This window comes from Myripristis murdjan, chromosome 18 (assembly GCF_902150065.1).
Source record: "Myripristis murdjan chromosome 18, fMyrMur1.1, whole genome shotgun sequence".
Classification (NCBI taxonomy): domain Eukaryota; kingdom Metazoa; phylum Chordata; class Actinopteri; order Holocentriformes; family Holocentridae; genus Myripristis; species Myripristis murdjan.
Window position 1 is genome coordinate 21451231 of NC_043997.1, and position 21972 is coordinate 21473202.

Sequence of the window (21972 nt, forward strand, 5' to 3'; positions counted from 1 at the left end):
AGCTAAAGTTAGCCAACATTCCGCTAGTCTTCATTAAATTGCAAGCACATTTTATGTTAGTTTCGAGAAAACAATTATTGTGTGACACGGGGCGGTGGGGGCCCCAAGCAGGCTTCGCGATGTGCATAATGGAAGAGCACACAGCATTGTTATTTAATGTGTTATCTGAAAAATAAAAAAACAGCAGTTGTATTCTACACTTGTCATGTTGATTTACAGCGAATGTGCTGGTCTTTTACCTGCAAATCGGAAATGTCTCAGTGTACTGACTCCCCTCAAGGTGGCCCCCTGGGACATTCTGCCTTGGGGCCCCCTGAGAGGCTCAAGCCAGCACTGCCTGTTACACAAGAGATTGAAGGCTTTGTCCTGAGTAAACTGGACTCACCAGCAGTAGCTGAACCACTCCACCACCCCAACCCCAACCAGCCTTAAAGAAGGAGTTTACCGACGTTAAGTATTGTAGCCCTCAAAATTCAAACGGCTACATATCCCTGTCACCACTGAAAATGACCTAATCCTGATCCTAATTCGAATTTCAATGCTAAACCCAAGCCTTTATCCTAAACTAGGCCGCGGTATCTAAAATGTCCTCATCTTTCTATCCTTGCGAGAACATTTGCTGGACAAATGTGCACACACACACACACTTCCCCCCACTTGGGATTTGACTGTCATATGCTATGTGTGGCTCTGTCTCTCATCCTCTGCCTCCCTTCTCATTTCATCCCTCAGTGTGGATCAGGCCTCCTCCCCGCTCCTCCTCCAGCCTGACCCGCCGTCACACCTGTTCCCCCTGCCTCCGCTCGCCTTCCAGCCTGCCCCCGGCCGCCGACGCCTCCCTAAACCCCCCCTCCAGCCACGGCAGAGAGGAGCGGCAAGGGGAAGGTGGTGATGGAGGGATAAAAGGAGGGGACGGAGGGGTGCAAAGGCTGGACAGATAATAGTCAGAGCGGGGACAAGTGTTGGCCACATTGCCAGAGGGCAGGTAGAAGGAGTGTAGGCCTCGCTGCTCTACCTGTCCCCAGAGTGCAATTACACAAGCAATTACTCCAACTGGTCCCCACACCCCCTGCTAAGCCGCCAACCACACATCCAATCTGTCAAGGGCTGGCCAGGATACTGGGCGCTTAATGTACTTCAATAGGCTCCCCTTGATGATAACTAGCTACGGAGATCGCCAGAGGGAATGTGGAGAGGAGGAGGAAGGGGGAAAGCGGGAGAGGATGATAGGATGAGAGGAGGAAGAGGTGAAGGGTGGGTGGGGGAATACTCTAGAAGCACATGTGCGAGTTTATTCTAAGTAGATATTCTATATGTAGGAGGGTTTGTATATCCGTGAGAGAAATTTCAATGTGGAGCAACTCGGCCCTGCATGTTAGCTGCATCAGAATATTGGAATAAGGTGATATGAAACATCTTCTGTATTAATCTTCTGATCTATTTCAGATGGAAATCCATGATGTGTCTGCGTGTATATATATATATATATATATATATACAGTATATTTATATATTATATACACATCTGGACTGAATAGAGGGAGATTAGACTGCAGAATGAAATGAAACCTCTGGTAGTGTTCTTTTTCCCCAGGTTCAGAGCATGTGGCGGAATACATGTCGCTGAATATGTGCCAATTATTTTCACTTCTAATGTAAACCAGAGAACAAGGACACGTCAATCATTGCCGCAGCCTTTTGGAATGGAAATGGGTTGTATTCATAGGAGCACGGCTATTTTGGCAGCTGATGAAATGTGTTGGATGGGACATGTAAAAATATCCCCTGACACTTAATGTGGAGATTCGGGCTTTGTAAGGAGAAGCTCATTCATCTGAACTTCAGACTTTCAGAACTGACTGGTCTGTCTATAATGAGCACAAAATTTAACAATGTCGAAATCATATTCTACTGATTCTGAACAATAGGGAGTTTCCTTTTTGATCCGCGCACATAAAGACGCTTTGATTTACTTTTTGGGATTAAGCTCTTATCCTGACTAGTGCAAACAGTGGAAAACATTAATCAGTGCAACTGCAGGTAACATAAAAAATGCAGGGGGCAAGAATACAGAGCTAAAAATGAAAATGGTAGGTAGCTTGTTTAGAAGGTCTAGATGTATATGTGCTCTGAATTTTTAACCTTCCCCCAAAAAACTTTCATTTCTGAGACAGTAAAACAAGCCACATCCTTTTCATCAGTAGCTGGCCTTTGTTTTTGCTCGACAGTTTCTACGTGTGTACAATCCAACATCACTACAGTCGACCTCTGTTGTTTCAGAGTCCGTTACTCCTCGTCTGCGGCCCTCTTTGTGAGGTCTTCCATCCAAGGTGAGACATACTCTTGTTCCCCCACCTCATGCTGCTCTGACACGGGCCTGACAGGTGGAAAACCTGGCTCCTGCCTGGCCTTTGCGGTGCTGTTGACCCCTGAAGGGCAGAAACTCTCTCGCACTGCTGTCAGGGATGAAGAAGACAACCAGATGAGTCTCGGTCCATCTTGGCTCGGTGGCATCATGCATTTTTTTTTTTTTTTTTTTTTTTTTTTGGTGGTGCATTCATGCTGCGAGCGTCCCGTTCAGCTGCAGGTGTCGTGTTCCTGGAACGATCCCCAGATGATGCTGCATTATCCCGGATGCATCAGCTGAACAAATGGGCTGAGGCCATGAAGGGACGTGCAGGTCGGCAACAATATTTAAGATTATTTCTCGTGGCATTTCTGCTTTCGTTGACGGTCACAGCAGAGGGAGGCGGGAAAGGCGGGGCAGAGAGAGGGGACGACGTGCGGCAAATGGCCTGAAGGTTGGATTCAAACACAGAGCACTGCGGTCAGGACTCAGCCTTGGCAAGTGGATATTTAGCAACAATATTAAGATTTAGCATTCATACAGTATTTCACCACCGCCGCCCTTGACAACAAACAGGATGAATCCATGAATTTATCCTGGATTCAACCCCAAAACCAGCACTAGGTTCTTGATGGTGGAACGGGGGTATGTGTGAACCTTTAACTGAACCCCTCAGCTCTGTCTGCATGCTGCCATTTAATAATGGCCCATTTCCTGGAGGGCTAAGCTGCTTGCATAAATGGAGAGGTGTACATAATAAAGTGGCCACTGAGCGTATTCACAGAATTATACTAAGTTGGATATAATCAATTAACTCGTACGACACACTGTGATGCGGCAGTGTTGCTGTGTTATTAAGCTGTGTAAGAGTGAAGCCCTGTACTCAGCACCTACCTGGCAGATTCAAAGCCTCCCTGAGATCAAGGACCAAACCTTTTGACATTTCGAGAATTGTCGTGTATGACAACCTCTAAAAGCTGCAGGAAATCTGTTCCCCTCTCTCCGCGCTCTAAAAAGCCTGCTCCTTTCAAAAGCAGCGTCAGAGTGACAAACCAGAGAGCAGTCTAGACATTTAGCATCTCCGGCTGCCGAGCTGTGCGCTGCTTCTTCTCACCATGCTAATTTAGCCAGGGTCAGAGCGGAGAGTGTTTGCTTGAGTGCTTCCTCTCCGGGATTAGAAGATTCAACAGGCGGACAGCCATTTGAATAATTGTTTTCAAATGTCTTTCTTAACATCAAGATGCCATTACTTGCTATTCCACACACTCTCTAGTCTTGAGCACTGGGAATGAGTTTGATGTGTGTGTGTGTGTGTGTGTGCTTGTCTAATGGAAGGCACTTATGCAAGGCCATGAGAATCACTCAAAATGCAATGTAAATGGAAGCAGAAACAACATTTCATCTAGATTGGCTCATTAACTACCCAAGTGGAAAGACTACATTGCTACCTTGGTATATAAGGTAACGACTTCACTGTCGACAGTGGATGAGAGGCACAGGGATTTGACTGATATGAGTTTTTGAAGGCTGACAGACATACGGGTGGTTGACGCTTCAGCCTGGAAAAAAGATTTTTTTTAAACTTCAAACAGTAGGCATGAAAATCATCGAGTTATGTTGTACTGACTCTTAGATTTCCTAGAATATATGGGCTCTATTAGATTTTGTATTGGAATCTGACTTTTGTCACTGATTTGTTGTATTAGTGCCGAAAATTGTCAAATGGTGTGACGTGAAAGTTATTGTTTATAAATTGAAAATGGGGTATACTTTTTCTCAAGTAAATCATTTCATGATAATTCTTCATCATTACTGTCTCGAGATCCTGCATTTCTGGGTTCAAATTTTGTATTATTTTTTCTAAACTGTCGCACAAAGTAAGGCATCTATCCTCAATCTTTCAGTATATTAGATTAATTCTGACAAACCCTGTTCTCAATCTAAAAAAATGCTTGTGACTCTTGCTGATATTATTTTCCAATTTGTCAGTGCAAAAACACACTTTTCAGTTCAAGAAAACTCACATAAAAATGTGAAACATTGTGTCACTAAACATTTTACAGCAAACATTCATTTATAACAAATCTAAATTGCTTTCATTTTAATTGATTTCATTTATTACAAATATAATTGAGTTAAAAAGCAACTCAATCTTTCTTGTTGTGTCAGCAGAAGAGTTTGTGTGTGATGAGCTGCAGCAACTGATCCAGGGTCTGCTATCCTTGGGCTTTGAGGTTACATGCCAGCATGCCAACAGCATACCCACTGCAACATGGTGACTTTAAATGTAATAATGACAAAAAGATTATTTATCTTTAGCATTTTTATATAAAAAGTGTCACACCAAACGACAGGATTTTATTCTTGGTAATGTGGAAATTTTCCTGAAAAGTAATAAGATTATGGGACTAAAAAGTTCTATTTAAAGCAATATCTATATGAAGGAAAAGGATATGACATTTACATGCATACTTGTTTGAAATCAATGTGTTGCATTTTATTCAACTGAGACTACGCTTATCAACAGTGTGCAACTGTTAAGACTAAGTAAATATGTAGTCAAACTATATAATGAGATTATTATTGATATTTTATATATTTTGCTTGCCTTCGCCTGTATCTCAAGAAAATGTTAGAACAAACTGAGAAATTTTGTTTGAAACATGACAAAACTCTTAATAAAAAGAGTTGGAATTAGAGATTATTATTGATTGTATTGCTTATTTTCTGTTTAGATGAGTGTTAGATGGGAGAGCAGTGAGTCAGAAGACCCGGAGGAAAGCAAACAGGGCAAAACAGAGGAGGAAGAAAAGAGAAGCAGGGAGGGCAGTGTGTTAAAGCTCAGCATCGTCTCTAAGGAGCCCATGGTGTCCCACTTCATCCTTTAGTAGGATGACAAAGAGACAAGTCCTGGCCAACCCGCCACCAAGTGGCAATCAGCACACCACTGGATTAGCAATTACACTTCTTTCACTTTTTTTTCACACTCTCACCCCACTTTTCTTTCTTGTCGTCTCTCACCCTGCTTTTCTTTCTCAAGGCGGAGATGGTCGCTAAGCAACCTGCACAACACAACAGCGGAGCTCTCCAGCTTGGCTGGCTGCTCAACCTGCCCCTGTGGTTTTAGACAATCAAATACATGACTGTGTGCATTCATGGAGTGTGCACATGGGAAAGGTGACAGCTATGAATAGTTTCCATCTCATAAGCAACAGTCTCCTGAGCTTTTAAGAGCTTCCACTTCACTTGAGAGCGCGAAATCATCGTGCATTCATCGCCGAATTATTACAGGGCGTCCAAATCTGAATCGCCATAAAAAGAAAGAGTGGAAATGAATAAGGCAGTCAGTCTGTGAAGAAAGATGCTTTTAATTCAGTCCAACTTGAATGAGAGCTACATAAAACCACTTGTAGACAGTCATCTATCTAGAGAGCTTTATGAAATCAGCAGGGCCTAGATGATTCCTACTGCTTCCTGGTAGAATGTCTGCAACATTATCAGACAACAAAAAACATTTCAACACATTAAGCACAAAAGTAGCTGATATTGCTTGGCAACAAAAGATATTTCTGAGAAGTAAAACCTGATTCACAAGAGGCTTATAAAATTTCTAGACTCCTCAGTGTTGTTATGTCTATGAATACAAGGCTTTGGTTGGGGCTTGTTGAGCCCCATCTGGTCAAATCCTGAACCTGCAAAGAAACCCTGCGGCAAAAAAGCACTCTTATGAATGGCAAAATAAGCAGTGAGCTAATTACTGCAGTATATTTATTCACTTATACAAATACTGTTGTGCGTTGCAACATAATCACCCAGATAAAAATGGTATTTGAGCACAACCTGTAGAAGCGCATACAACAGACATCAGTCATTACACAAGCGCACCCGCTCTAAATATATATTTAAAAACGAAGGATTTTCACATATTGTTATGAGGTTACATAATCAGCTGCTCACACAGTATACATTCAAAAACTAGAATGATCATCATGGCTTTACAAAAATATACATTTCATGGGCGTGCACTGAGCGACACTACACCTTGGCACACACAATAGTTAAAAAGAAAATAAATCAGGAGATCCCACTGACCAGTTTTACAAAAACAAAGCTTGAGAATGAACGGCACTTACTGTAACTATAGCAATTAGGAATCTCCGGGCAGCATTACAGCTACATACAGGTAAACAAACACTCCCACACAAGCAACTCAGACTGGAGGTACAATCAGTAGAATGGACACTGGGTTGCTCCACACCACAGGCAGGGCTAGTCCACCTTCCATTCAGCCAATACAGGAAGTGGATTCCCATCAAAATCCAAAAGCTGAAAAGAAAACTTCCAAATCAAACAAACAAACAAACAAAAAAGCAGTTCATATATTTCAGTTTGACTAAATTAAATGAAAATTAACGCTCCATTATTAGCCACTGAATTGACAGAATTGTGAGACGTTTGACCCTGACCCTGTGCTCACGCTGCCCATTCCCTGGTGGGTCTTCTCTCCTGTCTCAACCTGAGTATGGGTGGGGGTCTTTTCAAGAAAAAGTTCCCTGCTTTTCAACAATTACCACAGTTGCAACCCTGGGTCTTTGTTACCTCCTTGGCTATAAACTTGGAACAACAATCAAAGCCTTCAGATAAAGAGCCACGTAGGTCCATTTAATGTTTAAGAATGCATCATGTTTCCAAATCCTTTTTTATTTCCACACTGCTAGTGATAGTGGTGAGTAGATTCACTGTTAGAGATTGTAGAAGCTGAATACTCGCAGGTAGTGTGTTAACATTCATTCTGCAAAATGATTTGGATTAAATATACAACTTTGGCTGTATATGTACATTCTATAAAATATGCTGGTTCTTCATCTCAAGACTTCGGGTCACTGAATGCAAAAGAACCTGACTCAAACTAATCCGCGATATGCAGTCAGCTCTCTCCACGCCAAACGTTCCCAAAATAAACATCACATGGGAGGTGTAATTCGATTTGATCCAGACCAGAGGAGGGGTCGGTCAGCTGCTCGGAGAAACGGGCGTTCAGGCGTCCTCCACCACTGTGTTCTGCTCCTTGCTCTCCTCTGCGGCAGGGCTGAGCGGTCCGGCCCACCACACTGTCAGGGCGTTATCTTGTCGGATCTCCTGCGGCGACATGGCGTCTTGGCCCCCCTCGCCGTCGGAGGCCGAGTCACCCTCGCTGTCTCCGGGCCAGGGGAACTGACGCTGCCCGCTGGACGTCACCAGCAACGGCATGAAGGGATGAATGCTGGGGGAGAGAGCGTAACAAGACAGAGAAAGAGTGGGATTAAAAATGTAGGAGTGACGAAGGCTAAATATGAAAACATTACGAGCAGCTCCTTACAATCACCACCTTTTTCAACTGGAAATCTAAACATTTGGATATCCAATGGTGAAAACCTGAATCATATCCAAAATCCTGACATCACTGCGTATATATTTGAAAACTTCTGTATTTCTGTAGAGATTCAAAGAGGTTCACATCTCCCTTTGATATTATGATCTCACTGAAAAACTCTGTATTGCCTTGGTGCTCTGGTCTCTGCTCCCTTTGTGCCAACTGTACTACAGCATCTTTCTAAAGAGCAGAGAGAAGCCTAACACTCTTTCTGCACTTCAAACACACATGCACATGTAAGCAGTAAGAGGAAATCAGTCCTGAAGGAACTCCACCAACTGGTGCCTACTGCTGGGATGGACACTTTGAGGAGTACAGATTTTGATAGCATAGATCTTAATTTTCAACTTCTGTGAACATGACCTCAGTTGATCTCCATCGATTGCAAACACATTAACATTAGGCTACCTGGCCTGCTTGTTAACATTTATCTTGGCTTTATACTCACTAATTGGTTAGAGTACATATTAGTTCACCTACAAAACTGGCAAGTGTATTTTGTTTTCTCTCACAAAAACAAAAATTAGGATTATGTACTGCCTCTGCTATGCTTTTGAGTGATCAGGGGAACCAAACAGACCAGAGCAGCAGGTAGGCAGACAACATTACAAGACAATGAGGAGGATTTAAATACCTAAATTTCCAGAGTTTTACACATATCCACATACATTTGCATGCGTAAAGTAATTTTTCTCTGCTGCCTAGAGCTGTTGTTAGCTGCTATCTTGCTTGTCCTTTTCTTATGCCACCAGTTTAGTGTTGTGATGCGGTTTAAGCTTCAGGTGTTCCAGGAGATTTAACAGCTTGTCTTTGTTTGTACCATTTTGAGGTTTTTTGTTCCAGCACACAGTCTGCAGTGTTCCTTTCATCCATCTGCTCCATAAAGTCCAAGTAGTGGGAATACTTCCACCGAGAAAAGGTCAACTTTTCTGCCTTTTTTCTTTTGCATCTAGTCCCAGTGCATGTCTGTGTCTGCTGGGAGGACGATGGCCAATTATGCCAAAAACAAACACAGGGAATTGTAGTGAGATCTAGTTTTTGGATAAACTGACTTGATATTAAAAACAGATGATAAAAACTAAAAACTTTAAATTGGTATCTGGCCCGTTATTACTGGAACTGAAGTAATACATTTGCCTTATTACCCATACCTGATGAGCGTCACTGTCCTTTACTTTTACAATCAAAGTTATAATTCTTAGCAATAATACCTGATGCCGTTGGTACAGTCCCAGTGGGCCTGAAACTGGAGCTGAGGTTGCAGTAGCTCCTCGTTGCCATCAAGAGGAGCTGTCTGGGTGTCCCATATTGACACCACTCCCTCTGTGTCCCCACTCAGTAGGTACCTGCCCGACCTAGGCAAACACAAAGAAACCTCTATGAAAAATGCACAATTCAACTGCCTAACAGAGGGACATGACAGGGACATGACACTGAACCCACGTACAAGTTCAACACATTGTACACATGCGGAAAGGCAGGACAAATGACAGTATGTGACTCATATCCACTCAAGTGCACATCACACACAGGCAGCTGGCACAGCTCCATGTCAGCCTTCTCCAGAGCAACAGAGGAGCCCAAGTGAGCTCCAAAAATGACCATAAAATTACTCCCAACACCTTGCACAGCATAATCCAAGTGATTTGCAGCCAAACAACTGCACTGTGGGTCCAAAGGTGCAATATTTACCTCATTAATGCCTAGATTTCAGGTATTCACAAAGCTCCGATCACCCTATAACAGTCTGGAGGAACATTCTTGCTGCCTTCATGCGCTTCTCTTAAGCTTCAACTTAAGTGTGTCAAAAGTTCATCGCATCATGCATTCAAGTTCAGTGAGGAATAACAAAATGGATGAGGGAAAAGTAGCCTTGTTGGTGACTATGTTAAAAACCATATGGCACAGAGCTACTTGTGATGCAGCAGCATAATGAAGAGGAGCATATTTGCATTGGTTTGTTAACTGGTGCTTTAATCAGTGTACTAGCTACAGTTGTTGTATATTTACCACTTTACTAGGTCAGTAAAGCATGCTCTACCCAGAATTACAATATTTTTGTGAACATTTCAAGGCAATATCTGCCTGCTATTGTTGGGCGACTGCTGGCACGGTGCAGAACAAGTGTGGAAAATCTAGGAGTTAATGAGGTAAATATTGGACTGTTGGACCCACAGGGCAATCATTTGGTTACAGAACACTTGGATCAGACTGCACAATCTGTTTGGAGTAATTTTATAGCCACTTTTTGATCTTTTGGAATTCTAAATACCCAGTTCACAGCCACCTCTGTTGTTTCAGAGAAAGCCGACATGGAGCTGTGCTAGCAAACTTGTGGGTTATTTGAATAAACAAACTTCATTGGTGTTTCAGTTGACATGAGGCTGAGAAAATAGGAACAAAGTGTGTTTTTAATCAAAAGAAAAAAAAAAACACCACCACCACCACCACTACCACCACCAACAAAAAGAAAATAAAGAAAGTCTGCACATTTCATTAAGCTGTCAATAAATAATTTTATATTGGCTTACATTTGGCCAACATGATCATCAGGAAAAATTATGCAAAAACTTGTAGAGACAATGATCAAATACATTTACTTACACCTGCTGTTGTTCTTGTTGGCTTTGACCATCAGGTGCAAGTAACTGTATTTGATCATTGACACAAGCAGTAGTACAAGTAGTCTTTATTTTTCTACTTATACTTGACTGAGGAGAGTCACGTTGATTGAAATGTTGGCCATGTGAGCCAATTAAAATTATTTATTTCAGTGTGCAGACTTTATTGTTTTTTTTTTTTTTTTTTTCAGGGAGTAGACAAATAACATTTTTTTTCCAATTTGTGGCGAACTGTTCCATTAAGAGCAGGATAATTCCTTTGATAAAGTCCCAGCTGACATTTCCCTGTGCAGCGTTCTGGCTGGGGAAGAAAACTTACAGGTCCAGGTCAAAGTAGATACGCTGGTTAGTGGCAACGTTCCTCCTGAGAGAGAACACGACCTTTCCCGGCTCCCTTAGGTCCCAACACAGGATCTCTGGATCCTGCACAAACACAAAATTCAAAACAGCCTCAAAGTGGGTGTAATGAGGCAAGCCTATGCTCATGGTGTTCCCACATGCAAGGCAAGAACTTCAGTGAGGTTTACATTTGGCTTTAGCAGTGCTTATTGATAGTATTTACTAGTATTTACTTTGGACTTGTTCAGACTACTGCAGCTTTGGATGCTAAATAGGTTTTGGTGATATTCTGACTGAATTAACAATTATTTTCTTCACTCATGTTCCCAGAAAGAAATGTTAGAAGCTGCTCTGCTCTGAGACCAAAATGCAACAACATGCAGTATAGACATTACGGAAGTTTGAATCCTCTGCGATCCACAACAATTTAACATTTATTTACCATTTATTGACAAGATTGACAAGAGAAGTTTGATTAATATTGCACTGATTCTTGAAACTCTGGCAAAACCATGTCCCACTAAGAAAAATGCTGTTGTTGCTGTTCTGTTGGAAATTTACAACATTTTAATGAATAAAAAGAATCAAGGGCATAATCAGGGGGTCCTTTGCACATCTGTAAGGTTCTTTCATAGGTTTATTTTTAATTTTTATTAATTTAATGATTATATGCTGGCCCATGGCCTACAAAATCAGTTGTCCTTGGATAGGAGATAATCATTTCAACTTGATTAAAAAAGCAAAAAGTAATAATTTCATTGAATAATATATTTACCACATGAAGGAGTACATCATAATATGTATTAAAAACTACAAATGATGGGTTTTGAACAATATTTACTATTATTTTGTGGTTGCTCAAAATGTGTCCCATATATTCGTCACCACTGTCAGATATTTATTTAAAAAATAATAATAAAAAAAGTACAAGGTCAACTACATTCCTGAGGACCCCTTTTCAAACCTTCAGCTCTACTGCATGCTTCAAGACCACTCAGGCTCCTGGAAGTTTGCTATTTTCTCTTAAATCTCTTCATATTTTTGGACACTGCTACTGTCACAACCATAACATGTCAACACCGTCTCTTTTGTATAAAAAATATTAGATTAGATTATGGAATAAATGTATACTTTTTAAGAAGACGTCTGATGCAGGTAGCAACAGGGCGAAAACAAGCTGGCTAATGTGAACAACTCATGCTTATCATGTGAAAGAGCAGGTTTTTGTCACCACCGTCAGACATCACCACCGTCAGGTTTTCTGTCTGACGGTGATGACTGAAGTCTGAAAAATGCTTAGAACAGTGCTCAGGATTGTTATTTTTTGTACCAAATAGTTAAATAAAGTTGTTAAGCAAGAAGCCATTGACTTGAGTGGTATAAATTTTGGAAATGTATGTTGTAATGAGGCGACTGTCACCACCGTCAGATTAGTGTCACCACCGACAGAGGCAGTTATATTTGTTTTAAATGAATATGCTTACAAAATGTTTCTTTGGTGCTGTTGAGTTATTAAAGTATTAGTCTCTTTTAATACAAAAATATGTTTTTCAAATTAAACAAAAAAAAAAAAAAAACATTACGGTGACGGTGTTGACAACAAAGTAATAACTGGAAAAACGCCTATTTTACAAAAAAAAATGCAAAATGAGGAGGTTGCACCGGTACATTGCTGAACAGCCAAGACCTTGGCCTATAATGATATACCTTCAGATTTTGTAATTTAACTAACTTTTTTTTTTCAAAATTAAAACCTGTTTTATCCAAATTCCCAAGAATCAGTGATTGGTCACAATGTCAGAGAGAATAAGGGTGGGAAACGTCATTTTAAACTATTGATAGATTTTATTTTACACCTATTAGGTTGAACAGGACAGGTCTTCTGCAAGATGATTTATGTTGGAGATGTAATAAAGCCCTCACCTTGCGCCCGCCAGTGTACAGGTAGTTGCCGTCGGGGGAGAAGAGCAGGTGGGTGAGGCCTCCGTGGTGGCGGGTCGGCAGCAGTGCCAGTGGAGTGCCATCTTGGCAGGAGTACAGGCCGGCGCTACGGGAGTAGGAGCCACAGGCGTAAACAGACAGGCAGGGGCTGAAGGCGAAGCAGGAGATGATGCCACTTTGGCCTTGCTTCTTCACTGGAGGGAACATGAGAGACAAGCATGACATTTGGCAGCGTTTTCAAGCTTTCAAAAGGTTCACAGGACACAGATCCCATTTTCATTTCTAATGAAAGATTACTTTTTGGCAGATACTGAGCTACATCCCTGAGAGGAAAACATATGCTTTTTCACACAAGCACATAGACAAAAACACTGCACGGAATCCTGACTTGTACCGTCTGCTTTTCTTCTCACGCTTTTATCCTCCTCTCCTTCAACCTCTTGCTTATTCTTTATTTCTTAGGAAAACAAAATGTTTAACTTGCAGCAGCAGGGATTTGGCAGAGTTCTCATGAATATCATAATGCATGTTTTCAAAATAGCCATACAACCACACTTCATTCCCAGTTATTACTCATCAAGCAGAGCTGATGGAGCCAAACAAGAAAAGAAACCATAGACAGCAATGCTCTTAGGCACAGCAGCATGGTGAGCTGCCAGTGCAGCGGGGCCAAGGCTTACTCACTACCTTCAAAACATCCCTTGTGTGTTTCATTTTGCATCTAGTTAACCACGTTTAATGATTTTCCACCTGAGTCACCACTCCTACCATCCTCCCACCCATATGACCAGAGGTAGAGATTACGCACCCCACCGCTGGAAACACTTGTGATTCATTGGCCAAGGGTCAAATTCTGCCAAAGCTTAGCTCCCATACTTTGTGTCCCTTGCTGCTTTCTCATTTTGTAAATTAAAAAAAAAAAAAAACATCAGTGTGAAAAAGCTAAGGAGATGTCCATGCTCATTAAAATGAGAAACAAAAATAACAGCACTTTTAATTATATTTTAAAGTGAAACCAGGCTAGCGAGTTGCTGACCTATGGTGGGTCTCTCCTCGCAGTCTCTGCCGGGACGCTCAGTGTAGAACACCCTGACGGTTTTGTCAAAACCACAGTAGAGCTGTGAGCCATCAGGGGAGAAGCAGAGGGAATGGGCTGCAGTCAGCTCATCCAGGTGATTGTACGGGCGGAAGCTGGCGCGAACCTCCCCATAAAACGCATCCCACACGTGGACCGGGTTGTCACGGCTACTGCTGGCTAGGCTGGGGCAGACAGAGAAAGAACTTACAGAGACTGAGTGTGAAAGAAAGAGACAGTAAGGCAGTCATTGATGGGCAGTGGGATGGAGACTGACAGAGAGGGAGTGAGGGAAAGAGTTGATAATACATGATGACAAGTTTCTAGTGAGAGGGTAAAAATAATGAGGAAATAATATCGAGCAGAGTAAATCTTTATTGTCCCTGAAGGGCAATTTGTTTTGCAGCTAGTAGTGAAACTTGGTACAAATGACTCATGTAAGGTTCAATATATGTAACTAAAACCCAGGAGGAATGTGTGCATGCAGTGAATGTAAGGGTATTTATTCATAAACGTGTCTGGTGAAATGAAAAGTTAAACCTGCTGGTTTAGCGCTTGGAAAAGTTGTACCTGTGCCGCAAAGGGTGCAGAGTAAATTCATACAAACAGAGGGTGCTCTGATTTCTTTAATGTAGTGATAATGACGCATAGCAACCAACAAACAAACAAAAACAAAACAAAACAAGAACACGTTAATTTCCTTGTTTCACATCCTAACGGATCAATGCAAGAGCACAAACAGGTCAACAATGGGTGGTTGCTTTAGTACGGAAAAAAGATATCTGTCACCCCAACCACCAGTAAGGAGACAATACCACAGCACAATCTTATTGATACCAACTCATGGCAAGGAAAAAAACAGAACAAGCATACCTTTTTAACTAACTGTTGGGCGCAGAACAAATGCTGAAACATCACTGCAGCTCAATTAAACAAAGGAAATTAGCCCCTACCGCTGCTGCCGTGTTCAGTTATGGCCCCTCTGAGCCGCGGCTTTGTTCCAGTGCAGGGAAATGCCCAATTATAATGCTAGACTGCTGCTAGCTTGGATCCCTGCCTGGAACTCAGTGCAACTTAACCGAGCCACAACACTGGCCCTTCTTCCCTCTCTACAGGAGGGGCATCAACAACACACGGCTTTTGGCAGATGGAAAGATGGGAGGGGGAGAAACAGCAAGAGACAAAGGGAGGATGTGAAAAGAGGGGTAGGAGGAGGGAGGGAGGAAGGAGAGGGAAAAGGCAGGAGATAGATGGGCTTACTGTAGATGCGCTTAACAATCAAAACCATAACCTTTTATCTTGCTGAGCATTACATGTCTTAAAAACAGTGCCAACCTCACCCCTTAAAAATGTACTCTCAGCTTGTCCAGCCACCTGGCTCTGTCTGACAAGCGCTCGTCTCTGAACTGCAGCAGTGATCTGAATAAGATAAAGGGCACCTGCTGTCAGCTCCTACTAGCATCCTCATCCTCATTACAGGCTCGGAGACACTGCGCAGCTTTGGCAGACACACACAGCCCTCTCAAGTGGTTCCTCGTCCACATTAATCATTCCCTCGTGCTGTTTACACGACTCTCATCCTTCGACCTCCAGCCATGACCCTCCACCTCCTTCTCCTCTCCTCTCGCCTGAGAACGGCTGTTGGATGGCGAGCTGGAGTGGTGGCCACGCTGGGCCGTGATCAGAGGGAAGCCTCGGGGGTGGGGGGCAATGACTGGAGGGTGATGGGAGCGGGGGTTAGGGGAGGTGTGCACGGTGCACACTGCTGGCAGCCGGGCCTCAGCTCGTTAGCAGGCCCTAACTCCGTTGCCACTGACGATGGGCATTCTGCACAATGATGGCTGGGTGTTATTGATACTGGCTCTGCCTGAACGCGCACATACAAACACAAGGCAATGTCACAATTATGGCATTTTGAAAGCCTTCCAGAGTGTGTGCCTACACGCACACGGTGGAGGGCAGAAGCAGATGAAAAGCAAAACCCCGAGTCGGAAAATCATGAGGCCCTTTAGGTGGTGTCTGGAGTACTGTTAGCAGGCTGAGTCATGCTGAAAGGCACTTAGGGCCTCAAACAGCAGAGCAGGCTGCGACAGAGGCAGAGGCAGAGGCATACAAGACGAAGGCCAACTCTTCACTCATAATGAGACCTAAGAAAGCTTTTACAGACTCTCTCAACACTGGCAGTCAGCTCCCACATCCAGTGCAAACGCCATGGGAATCAATGAATGAGTCAGACACATACAACAGTATCTCCTCTATTCTGATAGTCTGTTAGACAGGCTCAACCACACAGGCATTCACTCAGTCACTCAAACACACACTTGGTGATTAACACACTCCAAAAACTTTAGATCTAGGACTTCACAAGACAGGCAAATCTCCTGCTGACACTAGCCACAATAAACAACCTCACACATGCTCTGCCTACACCCTTCACCATGCTTCAGGTTGACCTTCTAACTGAACTTTTAATGTCTTGTTTAGCGTAGCCTACAGGTATTGGTATTCAGTGGCTGAGAGACGAGACAGAGGAAATGTTCTGGCAAAGGCTGCAGCTTGTGAAAGACGGACTTACAAGCAGGAGTCTGGATCAAGGGAGCTCATCTTGGGATACCAGCAGTAGTCGTAGATGGTGTCTCCCTCTGCCATCCTCAGCACTGGACTCTACCGGGCATGAGGGAAAGGAAAAACACAGGAGTAGGCATGTGACGAATGAAACACAAAGGATTAAAAAAGCAGGGGGTCAACGAACTGGCTCATGGGGATTCATCAATAGCGAAACTGATACTGGGTATTGGGATATTGGGCTGGTATTCGGACAGACAAGTTTTCTCAGTAGTGAAATTCATCACTGAGAGCCACTGGTAGCATGTCAAATAAATCAAAGCTCCATCCTGCACAAAGAAGGGTGTTAAGGGAGGAGAGTGGATTATATCTCCATCATTTTTGTTCAGTGACCCCAATCTACTGGCCTGAGATATAATTAAAGGATCGACCTGCCACTTGATATTGCCGCATAGTAAAGGGCAGCATGTAGAATTTATTTAACAAGCCAAACTTGGGATACATTCCTGATTTTCTTAAGGATTTGATTTAAATTGATTGAAATACAGCTGTGGATTTGAGGCTCAGCTATGACATACTGTGTGTTTTGGTATCAATATCTCAGGCAATACATTTTAGGAAGAAAAACAGTCTTTAACACAATAAATCACTAAAGCCAATGGCAGAATGGCAGCAGTTAATAAGGTGCCAATTCCTAATTATGGATTTGGCTCTTCAAGGTTTTCTACTGAATTGGTACCAGCAGTGGAAAAAGTGGTACTACTGCATCCTCATTGGCCACGGTATTAGTGACAGATACTGACTTAAATTGGATTGGCCTAACGAACAGCCTACTCTGTGAATATGGTACATTCTGGAGCCATGTTTGTGTAAGGACAAAATACAACCTGTTTGCATCATTACTAGCTGTCAAGAAGTGGGTTCCAATTTGTTTCTGTCTGTAACTTGTGCTACCAAGTTCTTCTTTCTGTCAGTGAAGGACATCATTTAGTTCTGCACAGATCACACACAGTTCTGCACAGATAATGCACTTGCCCAGGAAAACAAACAAACAAACAAAAAAAACATTCACTGAAGAATAAGCAAACTGGGAACAAGAAAATACAAGCATAGTATGTATTAAAAAATGAATACTGGGCTGCAATGAGCCAATAAACATGCTGATAAAAATGTTATTTTAAAAAGGACCCAACCAGCGTGTTTGCATGTTTTAGCCAACTGACAACACTACACCCCGACCAGACCATACACTGCTGTATGTGATTTTTCAAAGTATTCATTGCTTTGGTATTTTGAAAATCCACTCCATTTCCTTATTTTTGCTGGACCACCCGAGCAAAGTTGACCAAGAATACTGAATGTTCCTAACTGGATATATCTGTCCTTCAGTGACACCCTCAAAAGTGCATGCGTTAAAATCTTGTTTGCTTGCATGTACAGAAGTTTGGGGATGTATTTAGTTATGAATGACTAAAATTTGTTTACTGAGCACCAGGATATACCATGACCATATAATGGTTTACTATCTTCAACTGCTGTTCTTTTGGCCTCGCTAGTTAGCTAACTGTGGGACGCTGAAGGTAAAGCCAAGCCAAACCAACAGTTGTTGAGAATACTATTACTTCTGTCCAATTTGAAAAACTATAAAACTCCGGTCTCAGGATCAGACTACAACTTCCTGATGGCCTATTCTATCCAGCAGGAACACAACAAGGCTGTTTAGTAGTCAGTTAATAAAAATGATCAGACTGACAAGCATGATACAGTAGCACCTCTGCCCCATGCTCCATCTTGGGGAATTTTGTGCTGGTACACATACAAAGGAATGCGCACACTAGGAACATGAGCGTTCTAACATTCATGCTTGTATTTAGAGGTCATGGATGTTTGAATTCAGTTTGTAAAATAATCTTGTCTTCAGGGATTGTTTTTCTGGCACAGACACAGATTTTGTTATGAGGGTTCATGAGTGCAACAGCGAGGAATGGTACATTCATGTGCTATCAATAAAAAACAAATTTCTGACTTGGTATTTAGCCAGGCTAACTATAATAATTTTAAAGCAAAAAGCAGCCAAATCCACATCATCCTTTTCAGTGTCCTTGTTTGCTTATGGTTTGTCTTCTGGGTTCGATTTTCCGACCAAATAGTGCATGAATGCAATGCCGCTTGGCAGCTGACTCTCGAGTCTCAGATGTCAGAGCCTCCCACTAGTATATGAACACACCAGAGGACTTTTCAGTTATGGCATTAGCAACTTTGACAAAAAGTATACCCAGGTAATATACCCAGGTAGAATATCACAGTGATGGATTACCTATGTCAAGCATATTCGATGTCTGTGCAAGTTTATTTTTGTGCCACACTTAAATAAATGAAAAGGAATGGCTGCCTGGAAGGTAGGAAAAATGTCTTCATACATCTAACACAGTATGTCACAGTACTGGCAGTAATGTCAAGTGTGTCTAAATTGTAGGAAACAGGATAAAACATACAAAAACACCAGTATATTCGTTTAAAACAGCTAAAAAAACATATCCAAGGGAAAATGTCATGACACAGTGCAAGCTGCTGATTTGTGGTACTGTATGTTTCTTAAAAATCTGGCATCTTTAAGCATACTGAAACAACAGCAGTGCCAGACCATACAGACTCTAAATAGATTATTCTGAAGCTATTTAATAACTATCCTGGCCAAACACTAGTCAGCATGCAAAGCTATCATTATGCTAACCATCTCGGGAAGCAAGTCCCAGTTGTAGCTGTAGAGCTCTGGAGGAAGGTTGTACACACGCAGCACATTGTCTGCACTGTTGGTCAGGATACACGAACCATCAGGGGCCCTAGAGGAGGGAGAGAGTGAGCAACCGTGAGAAAACAGAAAAAGAGATAGATTATCTATCAATAACCTTGAGCTGAGGACATCCTGCACCCATGTGTTGGTTTCATGTTATAGCCTGGATAGAGCACTAGAACTGCCAGGGCAAGCGGCTTGAGTCCCACTAGGGCTGCACCTAGAATATGTATGAATAGCCCTGTGAAGCAGTCTGGAATAAAAGCAGCCAACTATGGGTATTATTTTTTAAAACATAGGCCGTGGTTACACTTGTCTTTTGTGATTGGATGTGCCAGATCACAACTCAGCTGTATCCGCATATGTGTGTACAAACTTGACACTTGGATGTGACCTATAGCAGAATATATCCTGCATGGATATATTCTACTGTAGGTATTAATAAATCTTCCGGATTGTGCCCACATGTTGTTCACACCTCGCTGAGAGCTGAACTCAATGTGAGCCAGGCCACTTTGGCATGTGATCTGGCTGATAAGATCCAAATGCAAGCAAGATCCAATCACAGAGTGTAGAGACTTGACAGTTAATGTGTCCTGGAATGACCACATTACAAAAGTCACATTGAAAATCACAGCCATAAAGACACCATTGTCAAATTCAATGTGATTTGCTGGCATGGTTACTATAAACAAGACTGGGCTCACAATGAACATACTAATGATTAAAGGACTTTATGCAACACATAAAGCAGCGTCTGAAAAATTTTGTGTCATGTTAATATTAGGAAGGATTACCATTTGCAGCCTTTGAGGTAGTTCTCTGGGAAGTTGGAATACTCAGTCCAAGAACCAGTCAGCATCTGGGGGTTCTGGGTAAAATCTAGGCCAAGGCTGCAGACACGATGAACAGAGAGACATCTTTGCTATTGAGTATAACACACAAAAAGCAAACATGGATTGGTAGCTCCCAAACAGCGAACATTAACACATCTTAAAAAAAAAAAAAAAAAGAATTTCACAAAAAAATAATCCCCCTAAATGCCAGATTATTTCCCAAAATAACTCACTTTCTAGGCTATCCTTCAGCTCTATTTTAATTAGTGATTCCTCCTTCAACTTACTGCTGTCCTTCACTGGGGCTGTCTGCAGATCCATCACAGTTCTGCTCATCCTCTGGTTTCGTTTCTCCTTCCTCTAAAGGAGCTTCATGACTTCCATCTCCATTCTGATGGCATTCTACTTTACATCCTCCATTCACGGCATCCTCCTCCGCCTCCTGACGTTCCTCCCCACATTGCAGGGCGACTCCTGTTCAGAGGAAATTGGTGTAGGTGATGTAGAGTTAATTTGCACAATGGTATGGATGAAGTAAAAAGTCAAGCCACAGCTACCTTATTAATACTGAAACAATGCCTTAAACATGATCACTGACAGCCATCCAAGATCCACCCAGAAAGGTCACGTCAAAAGAACAGTCATTCTGTTGACATTTCAGAGAATACATGTATCATCACAGCTAATGATAGTGTATACTCCACCTTGTGCAGGTGAGGCTGGGTCTCCCTGCAGCAAACCAGCCAGTGGCGCCGTATTACTATGAATCTCGAGGGGCTCGGTGACCCGACCCAAGTCCTCAGTCAGTCTGGGCCTCTTGGCAGAAGAAGGGGCCTCTTCCTCTGGGGTCTCCCCGCTCTGTGCACACTCAGCCTCGGGTAATGGAGGCATCTGTTGAGGGGGCTCATTATCTGCCTCTGTGTCCTGCCCTGAACCCGTCACACCTCCGCTTTCTCCACCTCCCACAGAGTCAGACATCTCTCTTTGTTTCTCAATCTCGCCTGTCAAGTCCTCTACCTGGCCTCCAAGTGGCGGCTTTGTGCCTCGTGTGTGCTGGGTGGTTGTCAGACGTGGGTGAGATAAGTGCTACTAGGATAATGCTTCTTTCTGCAGTGTGGGTGTTTGAGTCTGCTGGAGGATGGGGACATCACAGCACCAACTAACCTGAATACAGAGAGCAGACGAGCAGGTTCACAGATGCTGGTAAAGCGGCAAAGCACGGTGTATAAATCTCAGATAATTATCAGCTAACATACTCACATGACAACATACAGGTCTATAAGCTAATGCAACCACATGAAAGCGGTTCTTGCAAAAATGTAGAAACAAAGGTCAGTAAAGAAGATAGAGGAGTGATACTATGGGATGTTCAGTCGACTGGGTGACACTTAATGCTAACTATCCATGCAAACACCAACAAACACCTGTGGCTAGCCTCAAAAGGTATTAACGCTACATTAGCCGAGTAAAAGTTGGCGATTTTGTTACTTATTTCATGCTCTTTACATATCTATTATACTATATATGTAATTTCGCCGACTTATAACATAGTTGCTGTCGGCGTTTGTGACAAACTGTTTGAACATTTCGAGCTAAACACCAACCGCCTAACTAACGCTAATGCTAACTAGTTAGCAGATGCTAACAGGCTGATGCTACCTACCTATCTGCGTTGTTGTGGCAGGTCTGGCCTCTGGTTCTGCTCGGCTGTTAACACTTTTTTTTCGACCGACAGTGTAGGTCTTTTCACGTAACCAGGAGAGTATTGATCACAACGAAACGTCTTCTTAAAGTCTTTGTACCACTGGACGTCTTCAGATTTTTATTCACCAGTTCAGCACAAGTTGTAAACACTGAGGGCTGCCATGTGCTTGCAACTACCGCGAGAGTTGCGTTTGCTGACGAGGGCTGTACTAGTTTTGATGCAACTCCCACTCACACTCATCCCCACCAACCCACACACACACAACTCCAGTCACAGGCCCCTCACCTTCCTTTTCCCCCATTCTTCTTCCCCCCCCCCATTCCCTACACACACCCA

The 21972-nt window shown here is 42.6% G+C and overlaps 1 protein-coding gene across 1 annotated transcript; it reads right to left on the reverse strand.

The window, feature by feature from the left end:
* Window positions 1-5694: 5694 nt before the first annotated feature.
* On the reverse strand, window positions 5695-21853 carry wrap53 (WD repeat containing, antisense to TP53). Its single transcript, XM_030076233.1, has 11 exons — window positions 21595-21853; window positions 20636-21095; window positions 20219-20405; window positions 19893-19988; window positions 19036-19144; window positions 16312-16400; window positions 13698-13921; window positions 12644-12855; window positions 10701-10804; window positions 8972-9115; window positions 5695-7610 (listed from the first exon to the last, which is right to left on the reverse strand). Exons 2-11 carry the CDS (start codon window positions 20907-20909, stop codon window positions 7385-7387), a joined length of 1665 nt encoding a protein of 554 aa, XP_029932093.1. The 5' UTR covers window positions 20910-21095; window positions 21595-21853; the 3' UTR covers window positions 5695-7384.
* Window positions 21854-21972: the final 119 nt, after the last annotated feature.